Genomic DNA, 26,787 nt, shown 5'->3' on the forward strand with positions numbered 1-26,787 from the left:
GACTCACTGCTCTGAATGGGGAAAAACTGCCTTTATTATTTGGAGGAAAAAAGGGGAAACGCATGTATCCCATTTTGTTGACAGCAGCTCAGACTTAAGTTTATTTTGAGCAAAAACTTTAGAAGAACTGTCTTTTTTTTTTTTTGGGCCTTTTTTTGTTTTTCAGGAGGTTCGAAAGGTTTGTTCCCAACCTCAAAGTGAGAACATTGAAACACACTGCTCTTATTAAACAGCTGAAAGGAAATGTACAATATGAAACCGGCAGAATCAAGTGGACTTCTAAAACCGTAACGATTGAAAACATGCTGTGTCAGCATTTTGTAACAAGGCGAGAACGTGCGCATTACGCGGAAAGAGGAATCATCAGTAACATAACGACATACTTGGTGATGATGAACAATGGAAAATCTTTGCCCTGGCAAAGAGTCTCGTTTCTAATGTCAAACAGTGAAGAGATTTTTTTTTTTTTGTTGCCTGAAAAATGTAATCATGACATTTTAAAAACAGTAAAATAGTCCCCGTAAGAGAAACAGACTAAAATCAAATTACATGACAGTAACTCACTTTTACTTTCTGTACAAATAAAATCTGAAATTGCACATAAACTTCTGGAAACCAGTTTGAGCGTTTGTTCGATATTTTTTGATATCCATCTTGAGGTCCATTGTACTAATTTATTTGATATCGGGGATACTGAGCTGTTTGAGCACTTTTTCGATATCAAATGAATACTCAAAAGGCTTTACAGGGGAAATCAACCCAAACATATTTTTTTCAAGAATATGTTCTATGCAAGCCCACTAGTTGAAACAAGGCATTCTGATAAATATTGTGTTTGTGGAATAGGAGTTTTTAGCCATCTCTGGGGGCGACCATTTTGTCACTGAAAATGACATCACAACTGCTCACAATGACCAATCACGGGTCAGCTTCAGAAAACAGGTCAGCCTTGATTGGTTGTACCCTGAGCCCTGAGTAGTTGTGATGTCATTTTTAGTAGACAGAAGTGACAAAATGGCCGCCCCCAGAGATGGATAAAAACGGGTGGATTTTGCTGCTTAACTCAGATCAAAAAGGTTTTTGATTTTAAGAATGTGAGTGTAATAAATCAAACCAACCCACTTTAAAATGTACCATCATTGAATCATATTATGCTCAAACGTCTTTCCTTATGGAGCGCCATTGACGAAGAACAACTCACCAACAAAGACAGACACTTAGCTACAGGATAGCTGTCAGCTCCCTTCTAGAAGCGCCGGAACGTCGTCATATCTTTGGGCTCCCGGCTCGGGACGCACCAGTCGTCGGCCTCGTGTATCGTTTTGTAGTGTTTCCACGCCGACTTGTTGTACACCGGGAGCCTCTCGATGGACTCTGTGGACAGCGCCTGAGAAGACGACCCGGGGTCACATTTCGGATTCGCCCGCCATCGTGAGACATGCAGTCGAATGTAGAACTTTACCCGGATGTAGATGACGGCGTCCGTCCCGTAGCCCTCCAGAGAGTACAGTTTGAGGTCTCCTTGGAAGTAGCGGGCGTAAAGTCGAGAGATGGGCAAGCCATATCCGTAACCGGCCTTGCGTGGAAACACTTCTGTTAAATTATTGCCTGCGCGTGTCGCTTTGTGACTCTTGATTGGACATCAACCCACCAGAGGGGCAGCCCGGGACCCGTCGATGCTCGGTCGCGGCGCTGTGGAGTACGTGTACGTGAAGAGCCTGTCGATCTTACGCAGGGGAACGCCACCTCCGCGATCGCTCACCTGTTTGAAACAATGTTTCGGCATTTCTGAGTACACTAACCCCCGGTGATCGTGTGGGATGTATTCCATTTTTTTTTTTTTTTTTCCCCCAAACCTCCAAAAGTGAGCCCTGAGACGGATGATGCCCGTTGTCCACTCACCTTGACTGTCAAATCTTCAGTTCCCAGACCAACCTGAACGCGAACCGGAGGATGGTCCATGGTGTCTCCGTACAGCTCCATGGTGGCTCGCATGGCGTTCTACGCTCAGAAAGAACACGTCGCGTTGATATGGAAACATGAGGGATGTGTTCGGCCAAACTTTGGCAACGAGTGCCGTTCAAAAAAAAAAAAAAAAAAAAGCAAAACCTACCTTGAATAGTTCAAACACCATGTGGTACAAGTGAGATGGGACGTAAACCATGGTGATGGGTTTCCCCTTATCTTTGACTGTCAGGACAAGCCACTGATCATCAATATCAAAGATTAACAAGAACCATTTTTTTTTTCTTTTTTTAAGTTACCATTGTATTCCTCCAGTATGAGTTCAGGTGAGTTCATGTAATATCTGTCACAAAGGTTTCTTGCATTTTCATAGGCATCTAAAAGGGAAATATATGAGTCAGTACTTGGATGAAAAAAAGATCTGGACATTTGGAGCTTTTTTTTTTTTTTTTTCCCTTTCCTTCAGTGACTTGTGCTCACCTTTTACAACTTCACTCACTCGACAGTGAGGGTCAATGCTGCCGATTTGTTTGGGGTGTGCTGGGTTAACTTTCACCTTGCCACCAAAGAGGAGCGCTGGGAACGCACACATTCAGTTGCACGTTTAAATACAATTTAATATAGGAAAAGTGATAGTTTAATATTCTTAAAGTGGAAAATCCACCCAAACAACAAGAATATGTTCTATGCAAACCCACTAGTTGAAACAAGGCATTCTGATAAATATTGCGTGTCTAGAATAAGTGTTAATCAACTCGTTTTTAGCCATCTCTGCGGGCGGCCATTTTGTTACTTCTGTCGATTGAAAATGACATCACAGACCCTCAGGGCGCAGGTAACGACCAATCACGGCTGTTTTCTGAAGCTGAGCCGTGATTGGTCGTTTCCTGAGCAGTTGTGATGTCATTTTCAGTCGACAGAAGTGACAAAATGGCCGCCCCCGGAGATGGCTAAAAATGGGTGGATAAATAACTCTTATTCCACAAACACAATATATATCAGAATGCCTTGTTTCAACTAGCGGGCTTGCATAGAACATATTCTTGAAAAAAATATGTTTGGGATGACTTCCTCTCTAAGAAGTCAACCATTGTTAATATTACAAAATCACTTTGTAGTACACGGGTCAACAATTCTGTACTTAGATTTTTAGTAAGAGATGTTAATCAGAGATGCAAGTATACTTCAAAAAAACGTTTGTGCTAATTTTTTTCACAATTATATATGTAATATAGTAATATATTTAGTAATATTTATGAATTAAGGGTTAGGTTCAACAGGTGATTTTTTTTCTGAAACACCATAGCTATAATTTACGACACATGGTAAAATCCATTTGCCCAAGTTTTTATAGGTCAAATTTAACAAATTGAAAAGATCTCAAAAACTTAATATGCTAAGAAAAAAATTACATTCTCTAAAATCAGCATCAAAATAGGTTCAAGCAAACAAAAATCCATCTGTGATTAAGAAGTTCTGTCGACCAGTGTTATTGATGAAAATTGGGTCAAATGCAAATTGTACAATCTCAGCAGCAATATTCCAGTGTACTTTATGTTCAAAATGGAAATTAATAATAACAATAATGGATGCTCACTGTGCTGGTTGAGCAGCATGCGAATGGAGATCCTGCTCATGTAGAACCGGTCCAGGAAGTACTGCACGTTCTGGCTAACCACCGGGTCGGTACCATGCGTCTCCTTGTACTCCACGAGGCCCTGAGCCATGGTCGGGATGACGTCATTGTGACGATTTCGGATCTTGATCACCGCATCTGTGAAACTGACGGAGGACACGCGTGTTGCATGAGACATGGCGAGTTCTGAGGACAAATAAAGTCCATGGAATAAAAACATACTACCGGTAAATAAAAACATACTCATATGTCACTTTGTCGTCGTCTGCGTTTTTGTCTTTAAACTCGAGGATCTCCTGGAGACTTTGAACATACCTGTACGTAGAAAATAGAGAGAATTATTTAGGTACAAATTGTTTCATGTCAATTCGCTGTCATTTATTTAGGGCCACCTCAAAACCAAACTTAGGTCCATATTGTGCTGCCCTGATGGCAGTTTAACTAAGTGATGCAATTAAAAAGAAACATTAACGTGTCCATCATCACAGAGCCAGAAATCCAAAATGAAAACCAAGGAAATGTAACTGATTTGACAAATGAGCGTAAATGTGCATACCAGCTCTGTACCAGGCGCACAGATGGTGTTCTTAGCAGGTTATCTGGCAACAGGTTGATCTCCTTCATGATGTTTGCCAGCCTCACAGGCAACTCCTGCCTGAGGAAGGTGAAGGACGTTTTCTCACAAGCATTTTCTGAACCTGGGTTGAGGGGGGACGATGCATAATTACACACACCCGCCACGTCATTAGGCACTTCTGAACATCAGTTTTACAGGGAGATACTCAATACGGTAAATGTTTAAGATGAAAAAACTAACCAATACTGATTAATAATGTATACAGAGGGTTATAGATTTGCATTGACATTTTGAGATTAAAATAAACGAATTTTGCACAAGAAGGCACACTCAGTTGCCGCTGCACTTTCGGAATTTTGCTTGATTGTTTCAATTTCATTTAATACGTCTTTTTCATACAAATACTTAGGTATTACATCTTTAGTACCGCATTAGGAAATAGCAGCGCGTTCCGATTGATATACAAATTCGTCGCTAAATTTGGAACGGCTACTCCGTCGTAAAACGAGGACCCCCACGAGCATGCATTGTAAATCTTCGTAGCCAGTTTACGTGACGTTCCGCGTCTTACCAAAATCCAGAAATTGCTTCATGGACAAAGGAGAGGGCGAGAATTTGGAATAATAGTCTATGTCCTTCCCTATGGACACGCTGCTCCGCAGAAACCTTAACAGTCTCATGGCTGTTCTCTGGTGTCGTCCGGCCGGGCCTCGCAAAAGTGTGTGCTAATCTACCTGCATTAGCTCCATTGCTAACGAGATGCTATAAAATAAAATTACTATCGAAAGCAACATCTAAATATGGCTGTCGTGTAGTTTGGTGAAATGTGTGCACCCCCCATAGTGCCTGCTAATGCCTAGAGGTGTTTCCAATTTAATAATTACTTGGGGCAGACTTGCAATCGTAAAGTCTGCAAGCCGACAGTGCGTACGCAGCTAACGTCGCAAAGACACTCAAGCGCCGCCAAGATAGTACAGTACCAGTTTTTTCCCCCCAATACGTTACTCTTTGTTTGCATTTGTTTATGTCGCATTGTTAAGAGTATGGTTATGATGTCCTCAAATTATCATTATAATCATCATAAGATTGATAATAATTAAAAACGATTTACCAGTACATACATTTGCCTAAAAGATAGGCAGTAATTTTGTTTAAACAAAAGTGTGAACCTATAAAACAGTGGTGTTGAATGTGATGCAATGTAAAATTTGGGCGCACCCAACTTTTGCACTGGTTCACCGAAGAAAAAACGTTGGGCGCGCCAGTGCAGCTAGTGCAAATTGCTCTATGCGAATCCCACAGGTACCAAACCGGCTTCTCACTGCGGTTCTGATTTTGTCTACAGCGGCGTATTAGGACGCGATTTGTCCTCGTTGGTACAGTCGTTCTACTCATGTACTGTCTTCTAATGAGGGAAAACAGCGTAATAATACATGGACATATACATAAGCATATTGAACACATGATCAAAATACATTTATCGAGTTTCACGCACTTCATTGCCCACAGACAATATTTAGGAGGAAAAAAAATCAGTTAATGAAAGGTCAAAAACGACCAATAAACTGACGAAGATGTAGAAAACGGAAATGGTCATATTATCGTCATTTCCGCTAGCAATAGCATGCTACAGCTCCTCCTGTGTGACGATGGAAAGAAGGTTGAAGGCACGTTTTTGACAGTGATGTACAATTAGTTTGCGTTCATCGCTCCTTATTGTAATGACAACTAACCCGTGGTTTGTTGCAAGTTCCGCCGTGTAGGACGCACATTCGGCACCATCGGACTCAACTTTTGGCAAGTTGCAGCCGCGACCCGCCAAAAATCCAGCGAGGTGCGTGAACCATTTTCTCATCCGCCATCGTCCGGTGAGCGACAATGAGTGGCGGCTTCAACTTCGGACAGCCCTCTACGGGCTTTTCTTTCGGCACCGCGAAGACCACTGCTCCAGCGGCACCCACCGCGAGCTTCGGCCTAACAACGTCCACTCCCGCAGCCGCCGGAAGCAGTGGCGGCGGCGGCGGCTTCTCTTTCGGATCATCCGCGCAGACCGCCGCCAGTAATAACCCGAGCGGTGGTTTTAGCTTCGGCACCCCAGTGAAGAGCACCGCTGCCGGCGGGAGCCTCGCGTTCGGGACCCCCAACCCCACCCCCACCGCCACCACCTTCAGCCTGGGTTCAACTCCTCAACCCGCCCCGGCTGCAGGTCTCACACTGGGCTCCACCGCGGCACCGGCGACGTCGTCGTCTGGCTTCAGCCTGGGCTCGGGTTTGACTGCGCCAGCGGGGGGAGGCTTCTCCTTCGGGACCCCAGCTCAAACCCAACCCGCAGCACCTGCAGCAGCACCCGCTACAAGTGCACCTGGAGGCCTCACATTCGGAGGCTTCAGCTTTGGTGGAAACAAAGTCCAAGTCACCCCAGCGGCCCCCACAACAAGCGCACCAATGGCCGGCTTCTCCTTTGGGTCAAGTGTAGCTCCAAACCTCACACTGGGCGCCCAGACCACTTCCACCACTGTAGCTTCATCGTCACAGGCTGGAGGTTTCAGCCTGGGGATTAAACCTTCATCAACCCCAGCTCCCCCTGCGGTGACCCAGGTGGCACCATCTCTGTTCTCGACTCCAACAACATCAACTACCACTGCCCCCGCGATGGGTTCCGGTTTTTCTTTCGGCGCTACGGCAACTCCGGCTGCAACTCCGGCTGCGGCTCCGACCGCAACGACCACCGCGGCCGGCGTAGGTCTGTCCTTCACGCTCAAACCTCTCGGCGCAGCAACCCCCAGCACCGCCCCGACCTCCGCCGCCCCGGTTGCGGCCACCACGTCGGGTTTCTCGCTGGGACTCAAACCTGTTATCACCACAACCGCAGCTACAGTGGCCGCCGCTCTGCCAACCACCGCCGCTCCTGCCGTGATGACCTACGCCCAGCTGGAGGGCCTCATAAACAAGTGGAGCCTGGAGCTGGAAGATCAAGAGAGACATTTCCTCCAGCAGGCCACTCAGGTCAACGCATGGGACCGCATGCTGGTGGAGAACGGCGAGAAGATCACATCCCTTCACAAGGAGATGGAGAAGGTGAAGTTGGACCAGAGGAGGCTCAACCAAGAGCTGGACTTCATCCTGTCCCAGCAGAAGGAGCTGGAGGACCTGCTGTGCCCGCTGGAGGAGTCGGTGAAGGAGCAGAGCGGCACCATCTACATGCAGAACGCCGACGAGGAGCGCGAGCGGACGTACAAGCTGGCGGAGAACGTGGACGCGCAGCTCAAGAGGATGTCGCAGGACCTGAAGGAGATTATCGAGCACCTCAACACGTCCAGCGGCCCGGCAGACACCAGCGACCCGGTAAGATAACTCGGGTTAGAAAAAGTTCCGTGAAATTTCCATTGGGAAGTTAAGATGGCAATTTTAGAAATATTCCCAGTTGGAAATGTAATGGGAAGTAAATGGGTTTTCATAATGAAAAGCCATTTACACAGAAAATATAGAAACACTCACAGGCATGTATTCTTTATCCTCTATGAGAACGACTAAACAGCTTTTTACTGGGTCACGTAGTCGTAGAAGTTATGGTACTGTTCTTTTGCGTATACACGACGTGCATTAACCGTACTGCCTCCTGGTGGTCAAGACAGGCACACCAAAAGGAGCTCACAGTAATTGGGTTAATGCACAAGATGATTCATTTGTTACATTCCATCTAATTATTCAGTATTTTTATAAAGTACAATTTCATAGTGTGGAAATCATGGTCACAGAGCAAATTAAATAAAATGTTGCGATACTTAACGTCTCACTTTTCCTTGGTCAGCTTCAACAGATCTGCAAAATCCTCAACGCCCACATGGATTCCCTGCAGTGGATCGACCAGAATTCGGTTCTCCTGCAGAGACGAGTGGAGGAGGTGTCCAAACTGTGCGACAACCAACGCAAGGAGCAGGAGAAGACCTTCCGTTTAACCTTTGATTGACCCACAAACCCCCCCCCCCCACTCTTTTCCGTGTTTATTGACAAAATATTTTTGTCTTTGTAGGCAGTCGGTATGATTTCTGACCAAAGTGTTCATCATTATTGGTGTTTACTTTTTTGTCAGCTGTCATCCAGGATGCTTCTTTTTCAACAGTTTTTTTTATATAAACTTAAAGAACTCATCTCTTTCCATGTCAATGTTGAAAATATTAAATCAATGTTTTAAGAAGATATTTTCTGGATGAATAAAATAAATTGAAAACAATAATTGAGTCACTTACAGAATGTTAAGTTACAAACACATTCACAAATTGAACCACTGGGCAGATAGAGAGCAGCGACCATTCACACTATCACTGCAAAGTAGTCAGGTGAGTGAATCACTACATTATCAGACTGACCTGTTTTCAAACACCTCGGAAAAAATAAACGAGCAAACAAATTGCTCTAAAATTGCCACACAATATGCCCCAAAAAATGTATTACCGGTAAGTGCAACACTTTAAAACAGGATACGGATCCACCAGCAAAGTTCAATTTTTAAAAATATTTATTCCACTTGACAATTTTCAGTCCTGAATAATCTAATTCAGGACATTTTGCGATGTCCCTTTAGATTCACACAAAAAAGAATGAGTTGTTCAGTGACGATGCTACCTTAAAAACAAAAGTAAAAATCTGTTCACAGTGAGTCGCCTGTGGGTACAATTGCTATTTTAACAAAAACTACAAAAGTACTTAAATACAATTCATACAAAAAGTCAACTGTGCTATCTGTGCATAGTTTTTTTTTTTTTTTTTTTCACGGTAATTCCGCAAGGCTTCATTCAATGAGACAGTACCACTACATCAGATCAGTAGTTCATTTTCAAATGTATGTTAATCCAGTTCACACTCAAGACCGAACATCTTTGGCTCCATTAAACATGATTCATCCAAAAATAAATATACAATGTGCAGAAAATATATACAAAAGTTGCAAATCTATGTAGAAAAATCATCTGTACAGTGTAGAAAGACTAACAATTCCTAGTGAGCACATGAAAACTATTTGACACAATGGATTGTCTTTTACTGGCTCGGACACTTCATGCACACTTCGACTTACAATATAAAGAGCTGTATTAACATTTGAGCATTAATGTAGTCGTTCGGGTAGAATACAGCTCTTATATTGGATCGTCTTTTGATTGTGCATTAAAGTGGAAGTCAACCCAAATATATATTTTTATTGAAACACAGATTCTGATTAATATTGCTTTTGTGGAATATGAGTTAAGCGACAAAAGCCAACCGTTTTTCGCCATCTCAGGGGGCGGCCATTTTGTCTCTTCTGTCGCCTGAAAATGACATCACACACCCTCAGGGTTCCGATAACGACCAACCATAGCTCAGCTTCAGAAAACAGGCGAGCCGTGATTGGTCGTTATCCGAAGGTCTGTGATGTCAATTTCAGTCGACAGAAGTGACAAAATGGCCGTCTAATTGGGACTAATTCGTTGGCCCAAGATGCGAAGCTTGATGAAGACTCACGAGTAACTTTCATTGTCTACCCACGTTGTCATCCACGGCTTCTTCTCAAAAGCTTCCAGCTTGACTTTGCCGTCTTCGTAGTGAGGAGAATCCTTCCGGATCCGCACGGCGTGATACTGAGGGACCGTGTCCTCCTGCTTGGAGCGTTTGAAGAAGCCACACTGGATGGATAAACATGGTCATTAAAAAAAATAAAATAAAAAAATAAGTATAAACATGTAATGGTTGCGCTGGCAATGCGAAAAGACAGAAGGTAAAGAACGTTAAGCATGCGTTCCGCATTTCATGGCACGTTTCCAAAAGCCAAGCCGACGACAGCCAAAGCACCTGCAGAGCAACACAATTACACAACAACGATCTTGTGACCCATCGCACAAGAGCGATTTGTTGTTAAATCTGGGCAGAGCCGGCCCAATTTCAACAAACAGAAGTTCAAGAGCAAGTAAAATTACTGGGATGTATAAAAAGAAAAAATCTCTAAAATATCAAAATGTAAATCATCTCTAAAATAATAAACTGTCATATACTGTAAATACAGCAACATGTACATACACATGTACAATATTAGTCACTTTTTTTTGCAGAGGATAAATAATATATACCTGGGAGTATTGTTATATTATCTGTTTACATGTGTTGCTCCGCTGTTTCTGTTCAAATACAGTATCTGTCACTTTAAGGGTCATAACGAACGACACAGACGCTATTTGTCAGCCCATCTTGCATCTCCCGTTATGCGTTAGCATTAAGCTAGCAGACTTTAATTTGAGATATTCGTTGTTTATTTTAACAGTAAACGTATCAGTTCTTCTTCAATACCTCTCTAAAAAAAAGTGGTCGAGGGGCTCTAATCAAGTGTAAATGTTGGTTTGCGTCTTGGGCCGGCTCTGCTACTGCGCTGACAATAAAGCTGCTGAGGTGAGTTCATTAGTCGCCGCACATGCTCAAGTTTTTTTGGGTTGTTTTTGCTAGTTTTTGAACCTGTTCCGAGCATAAAATCAGGCCTCGGCAGAGAGCTTGTCTTTGTCAGAAGGCTGAACATGGATCTCAGCCTTGTGATAGGCCGCATCGTACTGGTCTTTGGATGCTCTCTTGAAGAAACCACACTGAATGGAAGGGCGGGGGAGCAAGGGTGATCAATCAACAATCACAAAACAAAAGCAGTAAAAAAATAGAAATAAAAAAAATAAAAAGTCACCCGGTTTTGGCATTTTCAGAAACGACTGTCCAAACAAATGAAAAAAAAAATTCTAAAAAGAGCAATTGAAAAAATTATACAATACAGTCAACTATATTATTATATTAATATTATTTTCATATTTTTCCATCTTTCCTTTAACTGAATAAAAGTGTCACTCCTTCCACTCACCTTCCACAGCAGACAGACCAACAATGCCAAAATCAAGATCCCTGCCAGAACAGCCACCACGACGATCCACCAGGGGACGCCACCGTACTGGGCCACTGCACTCTCGGGGAACACCGTCAGCGTCACCTGCCAACAACACACGCAACTGATTTGAAAACGCATGATTGCAGACGTCACAGCCGATCCCACCTGACATCTTGTGCCTTACGTCGGTGTCAGGAGTTCTTAGGATCATGTTTGTGGCCCGAGTGTGGAGCACCAGCGAAGCCCTCACAATGATGTCCAGTGACGAAAGAGAAGTGTAATCCTGTGTCAAAACCAAACCAGAGGAGTGTGATTCCATCAGTGGTCAAGTCACCAAGTACAAACGGGCAAAAATAAGGCAAGTTTATTTCACAAACCCACGGTTGACAAATGTTAACAACAACCCTGACCTAAACCTCGCAACCGGGCAAGGAAAAAAAACAACATGAAAAAATAAGGGACCACAATGGATGCCGAGCGGGCAATATTTAACAAATAACGTGCTGCTATAAGTCAAAGTCGAAACGCCCTCTGAAATTGACGTCAGTGCCTTCGGGCTCACAATTGCGAACGTCACTTTTACCACCTCTGGATTCCATTGACAATAGCAGGAATTTATATTGAAACGAAAAATAGTAATACGTCATAATGTCACCTCCAGAAAGGTTGAGTTCCACAGACGAGCTCTGAGTTCCACCGTGGTCCCGTCGAGTCCATGCAGGGGGCACTTGAGCACCACGCACTGCAAATCTTTCCCACACGCCTGGAAGAGGAAAGTGTGTTAGACCTCCAAAATGAGAAACTCAAGTCCAACGTTTTCTTTGCAATACTATGTTCTAAGTGCCCCCAAGAAAGAATTAAGAATAATCCACCCATTTTTATCCATCTCAGTCGACAATATCAAAGTGCCCTCAGGCGAATCAACAGCAGAGGGCGCTACAGGACTAAATAGCAGTTTCCTGAGCTTGATAATGATAGATTAATCTGTTCCAATTCTGAATCCGCAAATGCAATATTAATCAGAATATCATGGTTAAGATAGTGGGGGCACACAGAAAATATTTTCGCAAAGAATTTTTGGGACTTGCGTTCCCTTTGAAGCTAACCACGTCTCAATTCCACGCAGCAAAAAAACGCTCACCAAAATCTTATTTTTGTCTGACAGTGGGCAAGTCTTGCCTCTTGTTTTTTTCTGTGCAATTTCACGCTTTGTCCTGAACGCGGAGTTCTCCTGAAAGTACATCGATTCTCCTGAATTAGCAAGGAAGCAATCATGTTTGATGTCCGAGGGGCCTCTGTATTAAATTGTACCTGGATGTGTTTTAAAGGGTTGATCTCAGACTCTGGTGTACAAATGATGTGGCGCGGTCCTTCTTTAGCATTCATTTTCACCAGGTAGAAAAGCCATTTGCCATTTTTGTTGGATTTGGGCCACTGGATGTGCAGCGAGGATTTGACGGAAGCGTCCCACAAATTGTTAATCTGATAGGGGGGGGAATAAAACTGTTAATTGATTGCGTTTAATGACAGTCATGTTTAGCATAAACACTGAATTTGTTGAAATTTAGGAGGTGTTGTCCAGTAAACGGAGGCCAAAGACTTGACTCTGGGAGGACGCGAGTCATATCGATATACCCTGAACGTGTAATGGACCAAACTGCCGATCTCCTCTTCGCTCTTCATGGCGCTCTCCCCTCTCACGACTCCGCCAAATGAAACGCGATGAGGGTTGGCTTCCCTGATGGATGACGAGCAAAATAAGAACGATCGCTTTCATGTTCCGTTTACGCGGACTGTATGTTCTCGCGGTCAAACGCGAGCGTACCCAGTAACCGACAGCGGCAATTCAATCATCACTTTGGCTTTGACTCTCACACGGGCCAAATCTTGCACGCTGGCTCTGAATAGAAAGAAAAGTGAAAAATGTAAATATAGGAACGGTACACACCACGGCAGAGAAGAAGGTAAGCTAGTAGTTCCTACGTTTGGAGCTGCAGGTCGATATCAATCTCCGTGGTCTCCAATGTCATGGCGGCGGTGGTCAGGATGATGTAAAATGTAACCTTAGTGAGAAAAGCCGTTCTTCTATCAAATGCAAATGCAGCAAAAGCTTCAAAAGTGCTGCAGGATTGCGACGCGCAAGTTCATACCTCGGAGCCCTGCTTGAACGGGTTGCCAAGGTCGCAGTCGGCCTGAGAGCCGTTTTGGTTTGCGACGCATATGATCTGCTTGTCCATCTAGGGGAAAGTTAGAAAACATTTCAGAGTTTCAGAGTCAAGTGGTGACATTACGTGAGCCCTTGTTTGTATTTGTATTTAGTAACATCTGGCGTCCAGTACAGAAGCTTAATGTCACTTAATGAGGAAAAGGCTTGATTTCCATAACAATATTGGGGTAATCGTTTTAATATTTTCAGAGGTTGAAGTGGGCATAAGTACAGATGTCCACATACAGTTTTTTTCATCCTAGTTTTCTGACATTAAAGTGGAAGTCAACACAAACATATTTTTGGGGGATATGAGTTAAGCAGCAAAATCCATCTGTTTTTAGCCATCTCAGGGGGCGGCCATTTTGTCACTTCTGTCGACTGAAAATGACATCACAGTCGCTCAGGGCTCAGATAACGACCAATCATGGCTCAGCTTCAGAAAACAGGTCAACCGTGATTGGTCGTTACCTGAGCCCTGACCAACTGTGATGTCATTTTTAGTCGACGAAAGTGACAAAATGGCCGCCCCCAGAGATGGCTAAAAACGGGTGATGTAACCCTTATTCCATAAAACAATCCGGATGCCTTGTTTCAATTTGTGGGACTGTATAGAACATATTCCTGAAAAAAATATGTTTGGGTTGACTTCCACTTTAAGCAATATTTAGCTTTATTTCGCTCAACTAAAGAATTTCAGACAGTCACTCGATTGGACAAGGGAGGAAATAAAGTGTTGTTTTTTTTCTTTCTGCCATGTGACCTATTGTAAGTGGCTCAGTAGTACAGTGTTGTTTTTGATCTACCGTGGTGCGATGTGAGCGGACGCCCGAATACGACAGCGTGTCGGGGAATGAGCCCATCAGCTTGGCTTCGTAAGCGTCATCTCCGTTCACATTGCTGACAGTCAGCAGCAGAGCCAAGTCTTTCCTCTCGTAAGTCAGATGAAACACGGACATGTTGTCCCTGCTGTGGATGCACAAATAAAGCACTTATTTCTGGATGAATGCATACAGCTACTTAACGTGTAACAACACGGGCAGGAAATCTGCTTTATCCAAATTTCGTTTTCTATAGCGTTTGTCCTAAAAAAAAAATGTTGAATTGTGGGAAAAATGTGATTTTTTTTTTTTTTTAAATGGGAAAAATAATACCACACACGGTATGGAGGTTTGTAATAAATTCCAGTTGGAATGGTGACAATCAGTGGGGAAATGCGCAAGTAGAAGCACGTCAAATAGGCGAGGGCAATAAAATATAATGAAGTCAAATGGTGTAAAATAACATTTGTGAATGCTTTCAGCATTCTCGCAGTAATCTCAAACATTAACTGCAAATGCATTTTTAAACTCCAGTGTACCACAGCAGTGATTATTTTACGTACCACTAGAGGGAGCCCACACACAACTAATGCAGGGGCCACCAAACCTTTGAAAACAGAACTACTACTTTGGTATCGATTGAAGAGAAGGGCTACCAGTTTGATGCACACAGTAAAAACAAATTTGTTCGATTAATTATCCCCTCATCATCATTACAACTCCTAGCTTGCCAAATTTACAGCAATGTAACAATTTCTTAGTGTGTCTTTATCCTATTTATCCTTCATTTGATTTTTTTAAGCTGTGTGCTGTTCTAATGCGCAAATTCCCCGCCTGAGGATCATCTTGTATTTTAAAGCGCTCCTTTCTGTAACTCACACGGGCAAAGGCGAGTAAATGTCTTGATTGCTTTGCTTGTACAACAATTTGTAGTCCATCATCAGGTTACTGCGACAGACATGATCACTGCCGCATCCTTCCTTGACAAAATTGACCTAGAAAAACAAATGCAACGAAGAGTTGTTAGCATGCCAATATGTTTACTTACTTGTATATGAAAAACGAATTGTTGCTTTACCTCGACAGTTTCTTTGCTCGACTGAGAGGGGTCCAAAATTGGCATCAGCTGCGGGAGGCCGCTCTTTGCCTTTTGCCGCTTGGTACCAACTATTTGTGCGGACACCTCGACGGGAACGCTTCGCATCTTATCCTTAATGTTGTCCTGTACAGTAAAAAAAAAAAAAAAGGCGTCGAGCTATGGTTCAAGAAATCATGTTGGAAAATATGGAAGGCAAATGTGACATTGCAGATATGATAGCGCCCACTCTTTGGGAATATTCAAGAGGCTCGAGTGTGTCTGTAGGAATGTTTGTCCATTCATCCAAAGGCGGATTTGTGAGGCCAAAGGTCACTGTTTAGTGCACTGGGACACAGTTATGCTGGAAGAGAAAAAAGGGCCACTGCAAAAATGTTCCCACAAAGTCGGAAGCATAAAATGTTTTGGTTAATAAATAATTACGATTTCAGGAACCTAATGCACACTTGAAGAATTAACTAGTTACGTGTAATATTTTTGGTTTGGTTTGTTATATTCGTGGCTCGACATTTCACAGATAATTTTGGGAAGCTATCCTCCATTAGTCGCTGTTTATGTAACGTGGATTCATGACTGTGATGTAGATGTATGGTGTTGATGCTTTATGAGCCTCTCCGTTTTCTTTTCACCTTCAACTTGGCTTTTATCTTAATGCATGTTTCCTGCTTTTGTCCTCGGAGGTCCAAGATGCCGTTAAACTGGTGTTCTGTTTCCGAGTTGGATTTGTTCAAGAACACGACTCTTGAGAGCAACCCTTGTTTCCTGCGAATTCCGTCCGCCTCCACAGAATAGCTAATAGCTGCAGCGGAAGAGGACGAAATCAAATGTAAGGCAGAAGAAGCCTTTCCATGTGGATAATAAAATCAAAGATGATTTACGTACTTATTCTTGGGTTGTAAGATGCAGGGTTTGCCTTGTAGCTGAAGCACGCGTCCACATTGAAGCTAAAGACAGAAAATAGCTTTCGGCTACATTGCACCGTGCAGAGTTTCCATTATGAAACAATGTTGAATGAATATTTACCAGATGTTGTTTCCACAATTCTTTATTGTTAGGTCAATTTCCCGTGGGGAGATTTTGATATCTCGGTAGATACTAATGACTGGTCTTGCCCTGAAAAACAGTGTCATGAAATTGTAGCAATCAGTACATATTGAATACTTTCAAAATACTTCATATATTCTCAAATAGTAGGTTTTGCTTTAATGGACGCTGTGCCTTAATTATCCACAAGGGCTGTGCAATTAATCGAAATTCAATTACAATTGAGATTGTTGCACTCCACGATTACAAAATTAGCATAATCGATTATTAATATTCATTTATAGCCAGCATACTTTGTTTGTTTACCTAAGGAAATAATACTTGAATTTATGCATTTGCACCTTTTAAAAAAAATTATAATAACTAATCTCATACATTTTGTTTGGTCCAAAAGGAACTTACATTTATTTGTCTTTATATTTTTTTTACATATAAGCATTTTCTTGTTTTGTACCAAAAAAATGAATGATCATTTGAATAATCGCAATATCAATTATTACCAAAATAATCCTGATTAATATTTTTTTCATAATCGAGCAGCCTTATCATCCACTTGAACGAATAAATGCCACTTGCTCCCTCAAGAAATGTTGATTACCTTTACCTTAAAAATCTCATTCTGTACAATCATGGACCAAATTACCAAATGAATCCTCAGACATTTTTTTCAGATCCACTTGTTTGAATAATACAATCTAATTAAAATACTAATAAGTATTATTAAGTAATACATAAGAATTGAGTTATATATTTGTGGAAAATATCCATAAAATATTATTAAGAATTTGGAAAATAAATAAACCCCTGACCTGAAGTGAAGTAAATAAACGCTCCCAACAAATATTTATGGAAACACAGTATTATGTGCAGGAATATAAAAACCTGTAAATAAGTGCTGAGTCTGACAGAGAGCCCACGGCGAGGTCTGGATAAGAGTTGCTGTCCAGGTCCATGTTCCCTGCCAGAGAATAGCCAAACAGTCGGATGTTGTCATCTTTTCCGGAAATAATCTGGAATCAAATACAAAAACAACTGGAAGCAATTCCAACGTAAAAAACCTGCAAGCAATTCCACGATGAAACAAAAACATTAAGTTGACATCCATGACACAAAAGTGAGATCACAAATCAATCTATCGCTTGTATTCTATTGTACAGTAAACTAGTATACAAGACCATTCCGTCATTTTTTTTCAATATGTGATCTATAAATGAAACCAACCTGAGCTGGGCGCGTGTTTATCCCCTTTGCCGAGCCATGATAAATGTAGACCTTTCCAACACCGCCATCATCATAAGGTGCTCCGATGGCGATATCTGGTTGACGGCGGAATAAAAATTTATGCAACAATATTCCGATTAGAAAGCAACAAAACGCATCAGCTGCAGTGAATGACCTTGAAAAGAGTCTTGATTGACATCGCCAATGTTCTCCACCGCTAGACCAAACATGGAGTCTCTCGTCCCATCGAGACGGACAGGGGCGACGTCTCGCCATCGTCCCGCCTGGTTGATGTAAACATAAACAGCCCCCCCGACGTCTTTGTCCTTCATGTAGAACTGGGGTGCTCCCACGACTATGTCCTGCCATCTGGGTGAAACGGACACGATATCGGTATTTTTGGACGTGACGGCGGCGGCACGGCACGAGCTTTCCATATGTGGCGCTGGTTGCTTAGCGACCACACAGAAAGTAGCCTGGTGCCTTTTCCCGTTGTTTTGGATGTCAAGTAGCCCATAGCTTGGCAATATGTATTTGTCACTGTTATAAAGGAATTATTTGCTTAATAATATGGAGGGGTATAGTGCAAGTTTTGCTAAATTCATTCACCTTATATTGGAGGAAATCGTAAAGGAAAAAAAAACGAACCCTCCTGGGGTATGGCGGCGCAATCCCAAACACAAACGTTTTTGTCATCGTTTCAGTTCAGGTCAGCTGTTGTAAATGACTTTTTTAACAATCAAGAGTAACCTGGTGCCAATTATTTACAAATATTTCGAAATAGTCTATTCATACTGCCAGATTAATGTGAAAGCGCAACGCACCCGTCCCCATTCAGGTCTGCCACGGCCACATCGTATCCAAAAGAGGACGCCAACCCGGGCCCGTACAGGGTGTGGTCCACAGCGAGCCGGGCCGAGCCTTGGTTCTCTTTCCTGAGCAGCAGCACGGCTCCACTGTGATTGGCTCTGGGTGCTCCAGCAACCACAGTTAGGCCACGCCTCCTGGTGATGCTGTGACCAGAGTCCAGAGAGAATCCTAAATGTAAAAGGATGAAGTGAATGAAGTGCTGTAAACGGCGACTCTGCATCGCCTGCAGGGAAGGGCTCTCACCTCAGCACAGGTGCCTGTTTTCAACCAATCTCGATAAATATTAATGTTGTAATGTAAATATTAATGAATCAATTACATATTATGGAAAAGTTCATTTATTTCAGTAGTTCAATTCCAAAAGTGAAACGTAAACAAAAAGTACAGACATGGTCCTTCTTCACAAGAGCCGTTGACAGTTCGTTGAAAGTGCACCAATTTGCCCATCCCTGTTCTTGATTACTACTACGACTGTTTATTTCTTCAAATTGCATTTTGAGCAAAAGTGGGCACCTCGATAGGCATTCACATTAGCCATTTGCTACCTATTCACTAGCACACGTAAACAAAAAGCTACAGACATGGTCCCTTTGCCAGTTTAGACCGTGACTAACCGCAAACCGGACTTGTTTGTACCTTGGGTACCCTGCCTAATCTAATTATTTGAGATTTCGTTATTATGATTTTTGCGATGGCTTCATAATATTTCGTTTCTCTTTCCGTAATGCTTTCAACGTTTTAAGTATTGTTTTGTGTCTCACCAAGATAGCTGTTGGCAGGTACAGGTACGAGCTCTGGGTTCAAGACGAGCTCATTGCCGACTTCATAAGGGCCGTCGTCATACACGCCCATCTCCAACAGGGTGTTGTTTTTTTGCTCCACGCGTACGATGCCTGCCGGCGGGAAAAGCGAATCAGTCACACGCATCCAACGGTGTAGTGTTTTGGAGGTGTCGAGACCTTTCCAGTTGTACGCTCCAGGCGCTCCGAAGACCAGGTAATGGTAGTCCTTGGTGAAAGTGGCGGCCAGACCCTGCTGACACGACCCGAACATCTCATGTCCTCTGGCCCTGCCGTCGCAGAAGTTCCAGTTGCCGCCGTCCTCGTCCGAAGACTCGTCGATTGTCAGGTCTTGGCTCAGGACGTAGCAGCGGCCTGTGATGTCGCGGGCCTCTTGGGCCGTGTTCACAAATATGCGCCTCTGGTAGCGATGAGCGCACGTCTGACATGCAAGAGTCATTCAGTAAATATATATCTTTTTTTTTTTTTTTAAGAATATTAATTAATTTGGCGATTTGAGACGATTTACAATGATAAAATCCCACTGATTTACATTTTTAAGACTTTTTGAAAGATTGATTTGGTACATTTGAATGCCAATTAAAGTTGAAAAGAACATTCAAAATGTGTTAAGATCTCAAAGTGATTTTTAAATGCACTTTCCACATACATCTCGAAATCTTGACAACCTCAGGCGACACATCGCACCATAAACACTAAACCGGGAACGATTAAGAAAGGTGGTGCAGCCATTCCCGCGTTTTGCGATATTCAGCATCTAAAAATGGTCCACAGTTGATATTGCAGAAATGAAAATGTAGCATCGGTGCGATCTTCAGCGGACGGGAATGAGCAACAACAGATATTTCTACATGTCCCACATGGATGGATGGATGGTTCTTAATACTTACCACAATCTTTCCCCCAGGTCCTTGACTCTGCACCGTCACCCCCATCCACTGGTTCTCCTTGTTCTCAACTTGGATATCCTCTTTCAAAGTTTAGACAAAGACAAAGCCATGGCATGAACACGGGATACACAATAGAAACTCTAATTAGCGCAATAAAAAGGCCTTCAATGGGTTTCCTACAGACAAGATTGGGTGGGACATGGAAAAATGAGCCACTGCTAGTGCAGTGGTTCACATAGCTGACTTTTATGCAGTTCCCACTCGGAGCCAAATTCAAAGTGGCCCAAGGACACAGACTGGCTTTTTGTCCTATATCGCATGGACGGCTGAGTGGAGATAAGCTGAATTCTTACCTTCGCTGTCAAATAAAATACGCTCACAATCAGGAGAGTGGCTAATGTCACATTTATAAAGTCCTCCAGTGATGTTGGCATATTGTTTCCCCAAAGCTCTGGCTCGGGGAGCGCCGATCAACAACCTGGGGGGGGGGGGAAAAAAAAAGACAGAAAAATGCGTCAGTTCAAGTCATGTTGTGTTTTAATTGCACAGAAACAACATGGGGAATATCATGCATTTGATTGGGGAGTGCACTACACGCTCGTGAAAGACGAAAGGGTTCAAAGGAGCCTTATCAGTCCATCGTCAGATTCGGAGCTTGTTCGGTGGCAGTCCTGCCAAGTTTTTTGTTTTCCGGACGGCGCTTCTTGTGGAGAATGCGGGCTATTTGCGGAGCGCCCCGGGGAAGCTTGCCGCCCGCCAATACGATGACACAATCAGCAGACGACATCTAGAATGGCATTCACCCCTTTTCTCTATAAGCGCTTCACATACGGTGGATATAAGAAGTCCACACACCTCTCATTTATATATCACATAAAATAACACTTTAACAGGGGTGTGTAATTTTTTTTAATCCACTGCACATGAGTTAACGTGATGTTTCAGTTGTTGTTTCCCTTGCAACACAGACGATAAAAACCGCACTCTACATTTCGTATACTAGGTTCACCACTAATGTGTATGCGCACAAGAGTTGCGCAACCACCATGCATGCATGTATAAAACACTACGAGAGAACAAAGGTGAAACGGCATGAGGGCAGGTTGCAGTCAGGAGACGGCAGCCACAAAAACTTCCTGCAGGTTCACACTTCAATTTGTGCATGTTTCTATTGTGCATGTGCTTTGATACTCAATCAAAGTGGTTGGGGATTATTGCATCAGATTTAATGCTTAAAGAATCAGGGCCCGACTGATACGTTTTTTTTTTTTTTTTTAAAGGCTGGTGCCGATTCCGATATTAGGCAGGAAAAATTCCGATAACCGATTAATTGGCCGATTAACTTTAAAAAAAATATAATGGCTAAAACAACATATCGTCGCTGTCCTGTGAAAAACACTTGTGTCCTTTTTTTTTTTTCAATTTTCTTATTTTTACGTGAATGGCGTTTCCGCGTTACAGACATCGCATTAACGTGAATTTTTTTTTCTTCCCCAAAATTGGACAAAAGTGTTTTTCACAGGACAGCAACAATATTTTAGGTCCCTCGATGCTTCGAACAACAAAGGTATGAATTACAGGCAGGGCATTTTACACAACTTTGTCCTTTTATATTTGTTTAACTTTAACACTGAGAAAAATGGCAAAAATCTGCATTTTGTTTTCAGATCTTTTCTTTTTTTTTTGTATGTTGTACTGTGTTAATGTGGGAGGGAAAATCATATTTGAAAAGAGCTAATATCAGCTGATTAATCAGGCCCTGGATCGCACATTCAAAATGTTGCGTAATGTCAGTTGGCCCAACCAATATTTACTCGAATCGCTTTTTACAAAACTTCCAAAACACAATACTAGCGCAAACTCAACAGGGAAATAAATACTTGTTCTGCTTTTGAGACTGCTCTGAAATCAGCAACAACCCTCTCCTAGCTTACGTGGTTCGACCTCAATGTGTTTCAGTCAGACATAAGCAAAAAAAAAAAACATGATAAGCCAGTACTTGTTTTGTCTGTGAATATTTTTATTCAACTCTGAGTAGTCTTGACGACAAAGCTAATCTTTCATGATTTGGATTATTTTTATAAATACATCTGGCCAAATAACGTCACGAGGAGATGACTGTATAACAAAACATCAACACAGCAATTCCTACGCAGGACAAGTTGGGTTCAAGGACAATCTCATATGCTGTATAACAAATATAAACAAACAACTTGTAGGAGGGCAAGGTAAGCTCCTTGATATCTGTATCCCACAGTGAGAATAAACAAGAAGTCTAGAGGGCACGTTAGCATTTGAAAGCCGCTGCATAATGTGGGCACTGCCCAGAACTGCAGGAATTTCCTCAAGGGACAGAAAGGAAATCCTGTCTAGCATCTCGACTCTTCCCTCACGGGATTTTTAGGTTCTATTGATCTTCGAGGCCTGACCTGTGGCCAACAAGGACGCACCTCCCGGGGAGGCCTGACGGAGAGAACCAAGAGCAAACTGTAAAGTCTGTGCTCAAACAAGAAAACAGTGACATGCAAATACAAGCCGGCGCTTTTGCAAAGTTGCCCTAATGTTGACATTTCAGCAACCGTCCACATGTGTTGTAATAGTACAAGGAGAATTCTGCTGGAGCATATATGACATTTACATAACAATAAAAAGATGACGGTGCCCACGCTAGCTTACTAAATAGCTGTACAAGATGTGGAAAAGCACATCAGTGTTACAATTGTAAAGTTGAGCTCCTGGGAAAAGCTGGAGAATTTAGCAAGTAACTGAGGGTTAATATTGGCATTTACATGCAACACGGACTTCTGGTTGACTGGCGAAGCGGCGGTTTGCTCTGGTAAATGACTGCGTGTCTCTTCTTTTTTTTTTTTTTTTTTTTTTCTGCAACAGCAAATATTGCGATGATTATAGCTTTGGCGTTTATGGACACTAAAATCTGCCTTTGCAAAGAAAAAACATACATCATACTTTTCCACCATAAAATGAGCCTAACATTTAAAAATACAATAAAATAAAATCTTCCACGCAAACCGAAATGTCTGACAACGGGTAGCACATTTGACTATAAAATGGTCTAAATTTAGAATTCTTTGCTATGTTCACTTCCACTAACTGGCGGAAGTTTTTTTTTTTTTTTTTTTTTTTTTTTAAATAGGCTTAATTTTGTTATAAACACTAGTGTGAATTGCAAAACACATTCTGATACTTTTACCGGTACTCTTTGGCTTTGTCCAGAACTCTAAATGGACCAACGCTGTTCATCTCCAGACAATAAGTGCACTGAACACACACCACTTAGAAACCATCATGTGTCTGTCTGTCTGTCACTGCGGCGTAAGTGAGAACGGAACAAACAGTGGCTGCAAACAATGATTACACTGCTCTTTGTTAACACATATGCTTGCTGCAGTGGTGGCACAGCTGTGCACGGAAGTCCAGCTGCTCTTACTCATTCACATAACAAACAACTGATCTTCTTTATTCTCATCAAATCTTGAGTCAACACTTAGAGGGGAAGTCAACCCAAACATGACTTTTTTTTCAAGAATATGTTCTATGCAGGCCCACTAGTTGAAACAAGGCAATATGATTAACATGAAAAATCCAGCAAAATCCACCCGTTTTTAGCCATCTCAGGGGGCGGCCATTTTGTCACTTCTGTCGACTGAAAACGACATCGCAGATGCTCAGGGCTGAGATAACGACCAATCATGGCTCACCTGTTTTCTGAACCTGAGCAACTAGAATTGCGCGTGAATCCTAAAAAGATGTCACCAGAATGCTAAGACTTGATTAATGATTAATCCATCAAAGAATATCCTAACATATCATGCAAATACGGCCCAAGAGGCTGAGAAATGGAAAGAGTCATTATTTGTTTTTGTGAAATAACACACAGTGAGTGCTCTACTCTCAGCATTGACACAATGCAAATATTACGGAATGTGCTAATAGGTTACGTTTCGCTGAATGGCGTGCCTGCCGATCATTTTTCACATGCTTCGTCATGAAGCTAAACACAATTCTCTTGCTCTGAAGAAACAAGCAGGGAGCGCAAACCCGCTCTCCTTCATGAGCTCATGTGACTCGACGGCTAATTAGCCTGACAAATCAAGTGAAAGCTCATTGAGGGCAGAACCAGCTGACCACTTCCAGCTGTGAAGCACCACGCTGACATCATGGAAGCAACAGTGAAAAGTTCAACACTCACTTTAAGTCATCTGAAGTGAAGTCTTCAGGGTGGAAATCTCTATCTACCATCCATCCAGTTGTGGGTGAGCTAGTGGGTGAGCTATCCCAGCTGACTTGAGGCAAAGGGCGTATTACACCATTGACTAGTCACCAGCCAATCGCAGGACAAAAATAGATCATCGCTCACATACCTTTTGTGACATTTTTGTTTGGTGGTGCATTGTGATATTTTTCTAATGCTAAATGGGTGCCACGGCTCAATACAGGATAGGAAACACTGATAACAAAAGGTGGACCTGGCAGGACACCCCTCACATTGGGTTAGCGCTAACATCTGTGCTCACGTGTACTGTTTGCCAAACGGAAACACGGCAGTGAACATTCATGCTTCCACACAGGAAGGCCGGGCCGAGATTCCAACTCTGAATCCCAGAACTGAGTCAGACGCGCTAACAACTAGGTCATGGTGCTGCTTTCCTGTATTCGTATTTGTTTGGATATCCACCTTGAGATTCACAACATGTGTCCGTTAATCTCATCATTCAAGAGCTAATCATTTTCAAACCAGTTACACGAAAGTCCCCTTAGCTTAAAGCTAACAAACAATGCAAAACGCTATTTGTATGCTAACGGTTAGCACTGATAGTAGCGGTTTAAGAAGCAATGGCTGTTTGAACATATAGATGGTTGATTTAACAATACTCACAGACGCGTATTTACTGTATTACCGTCTTTAAAAAAAGGCTAATGTTACAGTATTTTACTGAGCCACTGACAACAGTGGTAAAAGTAATATACAATTGCTTGTGTCTGTATGGCTGTAGTATTATATTGCCCCCCAGTGGCCAAGGCTGGCACACCAGACGAAGTAGCACAATGAACTGAATTGTAACATTAAATCATGACACACAAACTGTTTAATTCTTAACATTCTATTAAGTTCGGGTATTTCGGTACCCTGCCTGAGAGCTACATATAAAAACACAAAAAAAAATTGGGGGGTTGAATGGATGAATGGCAATTTCATTCATTTCAATGGGGAAAGATGATTTAAGACACGAGTAGTCTTAGAACAAATTCATTTTATACCTCAAGGCACCACTAATATTAAAATCTGAGTATTACTATTTCAGTGACATTTATTCACTGATTGGAACCCCCCCGCCCCCCAAAAAAAGAACATCTCCCGATGCTTGCTGCTGTTGCCCACCACAGTCAAAACAGCAGCGAAGATAAAATTCCACAGGTTGTAATCTTAGTGAAATCTCAGTGCCTGTCGTTATCATGGCTTGTCGTCCTAACCGCCTCCGCTCGCACTGCTGCAGGGTCAGCATGCGTGCAGCCTCACGCCGGACGCAAGCTTCGACACGCCGACCCCCTCTTGCCGCCTTCTCGAACCCTCATGTTCTGCCAGAGGAAAGTGAGGAGATGATAATAGCGAAAAATAAATCAGCCACACGATGGCTTTTTGCTTCATTCTGAATTGTCCCAGATGATGTACATGGCACAGTAATTGCAACGTGATCGTGGTGGAGGCGGATTAAGTCCCCACTGAAGGCCCAGGTACCAAATACATGGCTTGCCACTAGCTTATAGAGACTCATTCTGAATTCACTGCAACAAAGGGAGCATTTTAGAACATTAACCTACTTATTCTCTTACGTTTCAATTAAAGGACGAACAGGCCTTAAATTGTCACGTTTAAAAAGTGCACGTGGAGAAAAGATGAGAACTCATCCTCCAGAGGCCACCCGGCTTGACCTTACAGCACATTTGCATGACACTTGTCACCATTGTTTGTTCACTTGTATTCCGCCAGCATGCGTCTCAGTTCACATGCATACATCGCACTAACACGGTGTTAAAAATCACACAATAGAGAAAGTACTTTTTAGATGACAACAAAACTTGAATCATTATTTGAAAAGGGAAAAACATGCATCGTGTTGTAAATAGGAAAAGTGAGTAGGCTGACAATGCTGCACTTGTGTGTGTTTTTAGATATTCACTCGAGAGGAGATGTCTAAACTCACATTCGTTTGTCCGGGTTGAGCTGCCGGTGCATGGCGAGAGAGAATCCGAACAGACTCCCGTGCTCTCCGTCTTTTCTGATCACATAGTTGGTGTCCAGGTTGAAGCCAAGCAGAAGCGGTGCGTTGAAAAGGTAGAAAAGTGTCACACAAAGTCGCCCTCGCAGTAGCATCCCGGTGCGTGTTTTGCGTTTTGGGGGCAACGTTGCGGAAGCTCAATCAGTCCAATGCTCTCAGGTCAGCCGACACCGAGACACTGGAAGTCGCTGCTGGTTGATTACCCTCAGGGTAGCGGAAACTGATATACAGCGTCCTCTTTGGTCAAACTGTGGTATGACAACAAATGAGTGCGCCGGAGAGATGCACAGAGATATTACTGTTTTATTTGTAATGCTTACACATTCAAACTAAATTCCTAATAGGTAGTGTACGTTTCATAAAGTACAAACAGCTTTTCTAAAGGCGTTTTTTTAAGGAATCCTACAAAATTTCGGCGAAGTACTAGTTATTAAAAAAGGGTTCCAAAATTCAGTTGTACTTGTTTA

General features: G+C 42.6%; 3 protein-coding genes across 8 annotated transcripts; 1 reads left to right on the plus strand and 2 right to left on the minus strand.

Moving 5' to 3' along the window:
* Nucleotides 1-16: 16 nt before the first annotated feature.
* Nucleotides 17-5,147, minus strand: pdk1 (pyruvate dehydrogenase kinase, isozyme 1). The gene is made up of 11 exons (XM_086052471.1): nt 4,750-5,147; nt 4,158-4,299; nt 3,845-3,916; nt 3,563-3,747; nt 2,446-2,541; nt 2,265-2,342; nt 2,114-2,190; nt 1,903-2,001; nt 1,652-1,762; nt 1,463-1,576; nt 17-1,387 (listed from the first exon to the last, which is right to left on the minus strand). The coding sequence occupies exons 1-11, from the start codon at nt 4,856-4,858 to the stop codon at nt 1,247-1,249; spliced, it is 1,224 nt and encodes a 407-aa protein (XP_085908597.1). The 5' UTR covers nt 4,859-5,147; the 3' UTR covers nt 17-1,246.
* A 607-nt stretch (nt 5,148-5,754) lies between these two features.
* Nucleotides 5,755-8,329, plus strand: nup62l (nucleoporin 62 like). Its single transcript, XM_086052470.1, has 2 exons — nt 5,755-7,523; nt 7,990-8,329. Exons 1-2 carry the CDS (start codon nt 6,057-6,059, stop codon nt 8,146-8,148), a joined length of 1,626 nt encoding a protein of 541 aa, XP_085908596.1. The 5' UTR covers nt 5,755-6,056; the 3' UTR covers nt 8,149-8,329.
* A 350-nt stretch (nt 8,330-8,679) lies between these two features.
* itga6a (integrin, alpha 6a) lies at nt 8,680-26,521 on the minus strand. 6 transcript variants are annotated; one of them, XM_086051191.1, is made up of 26 exons: nt 26,246-26,387; nt 25,486-25,619; nt 20,375-20,499; nt 20,022-20,101; nt 19,291-19,552; nt 19,093-19,224; nt 18,286-18,499; nt 17,637-17,830; nt 17,462-17,556; nt 17,123-17,250; nt 16,220-16,309; nt 16,079-16,140; nt 15,826-15,995; nt 15,179-15,322; nt 14,980-15,095; nt 14,086-14,248; nt 13,224-13,310; nt 13,057-13,136; nt 12,899-12,973; nt 12,709-12,811; nt 12,385-12,555; nt 12,215-12,304; nt 11,729-11,836; nt 11,258-11,356; nt 11,050-11,175; nt 8,680-9,841 (listed from the first exon to the last, which is right to left on the minus strand). In XM_086051191.1, the coding sequence occupies exons 4-26, from the start codon at nt 20,064-20,066 to the stop codon at nt 9,677-9,679; spliced, it is 2,919 nt and encodes a 972-aa protein (XP_085907317.1). In that variant the 5' UTR covers nt 20,067-20,101; nt 20,375-20,499; nt 25,486-25,619; nt 26,246-26,387; the 3' UTR covers nt 8,680-9,676. The 6 variants fall into 6 exon arrangements, with proteins under 6 accessions (XP_085907317.1, XP_085907312.1, XP_085907315.1 ...); XM_086051188.1 differs by lacking the exon at nt 25,486-25,619 and adding an exon at nt 10,662-10,786 and having other exon boundaries at nt 9,694-9,841; nt 26,246-26,521; XM_086051186.1 differs by lacking the exon at nt 25,486-25,619 and having other exon boundaries at nt 26,246-26,520.
* Between the last annotated feature and the right edge of the window lie 266 nt (nt 26,522-26,787).

The sequence above is a fragment of the Filicampus tigris genome, chromosome 14, assembly GCF_054856515.1.
Source record: "Filicampus tigris isolate MCC_2025a chromosome 14, RoL_Ftig_1.0, whole genome shotgun sequence".
NCBI classification, from domain to species: Eukaryota; Metazoa; Chordata; class Actinopteri; order Syngnathiformes; family Syngnathidae; genus Filicampus; species Filicampus tigris.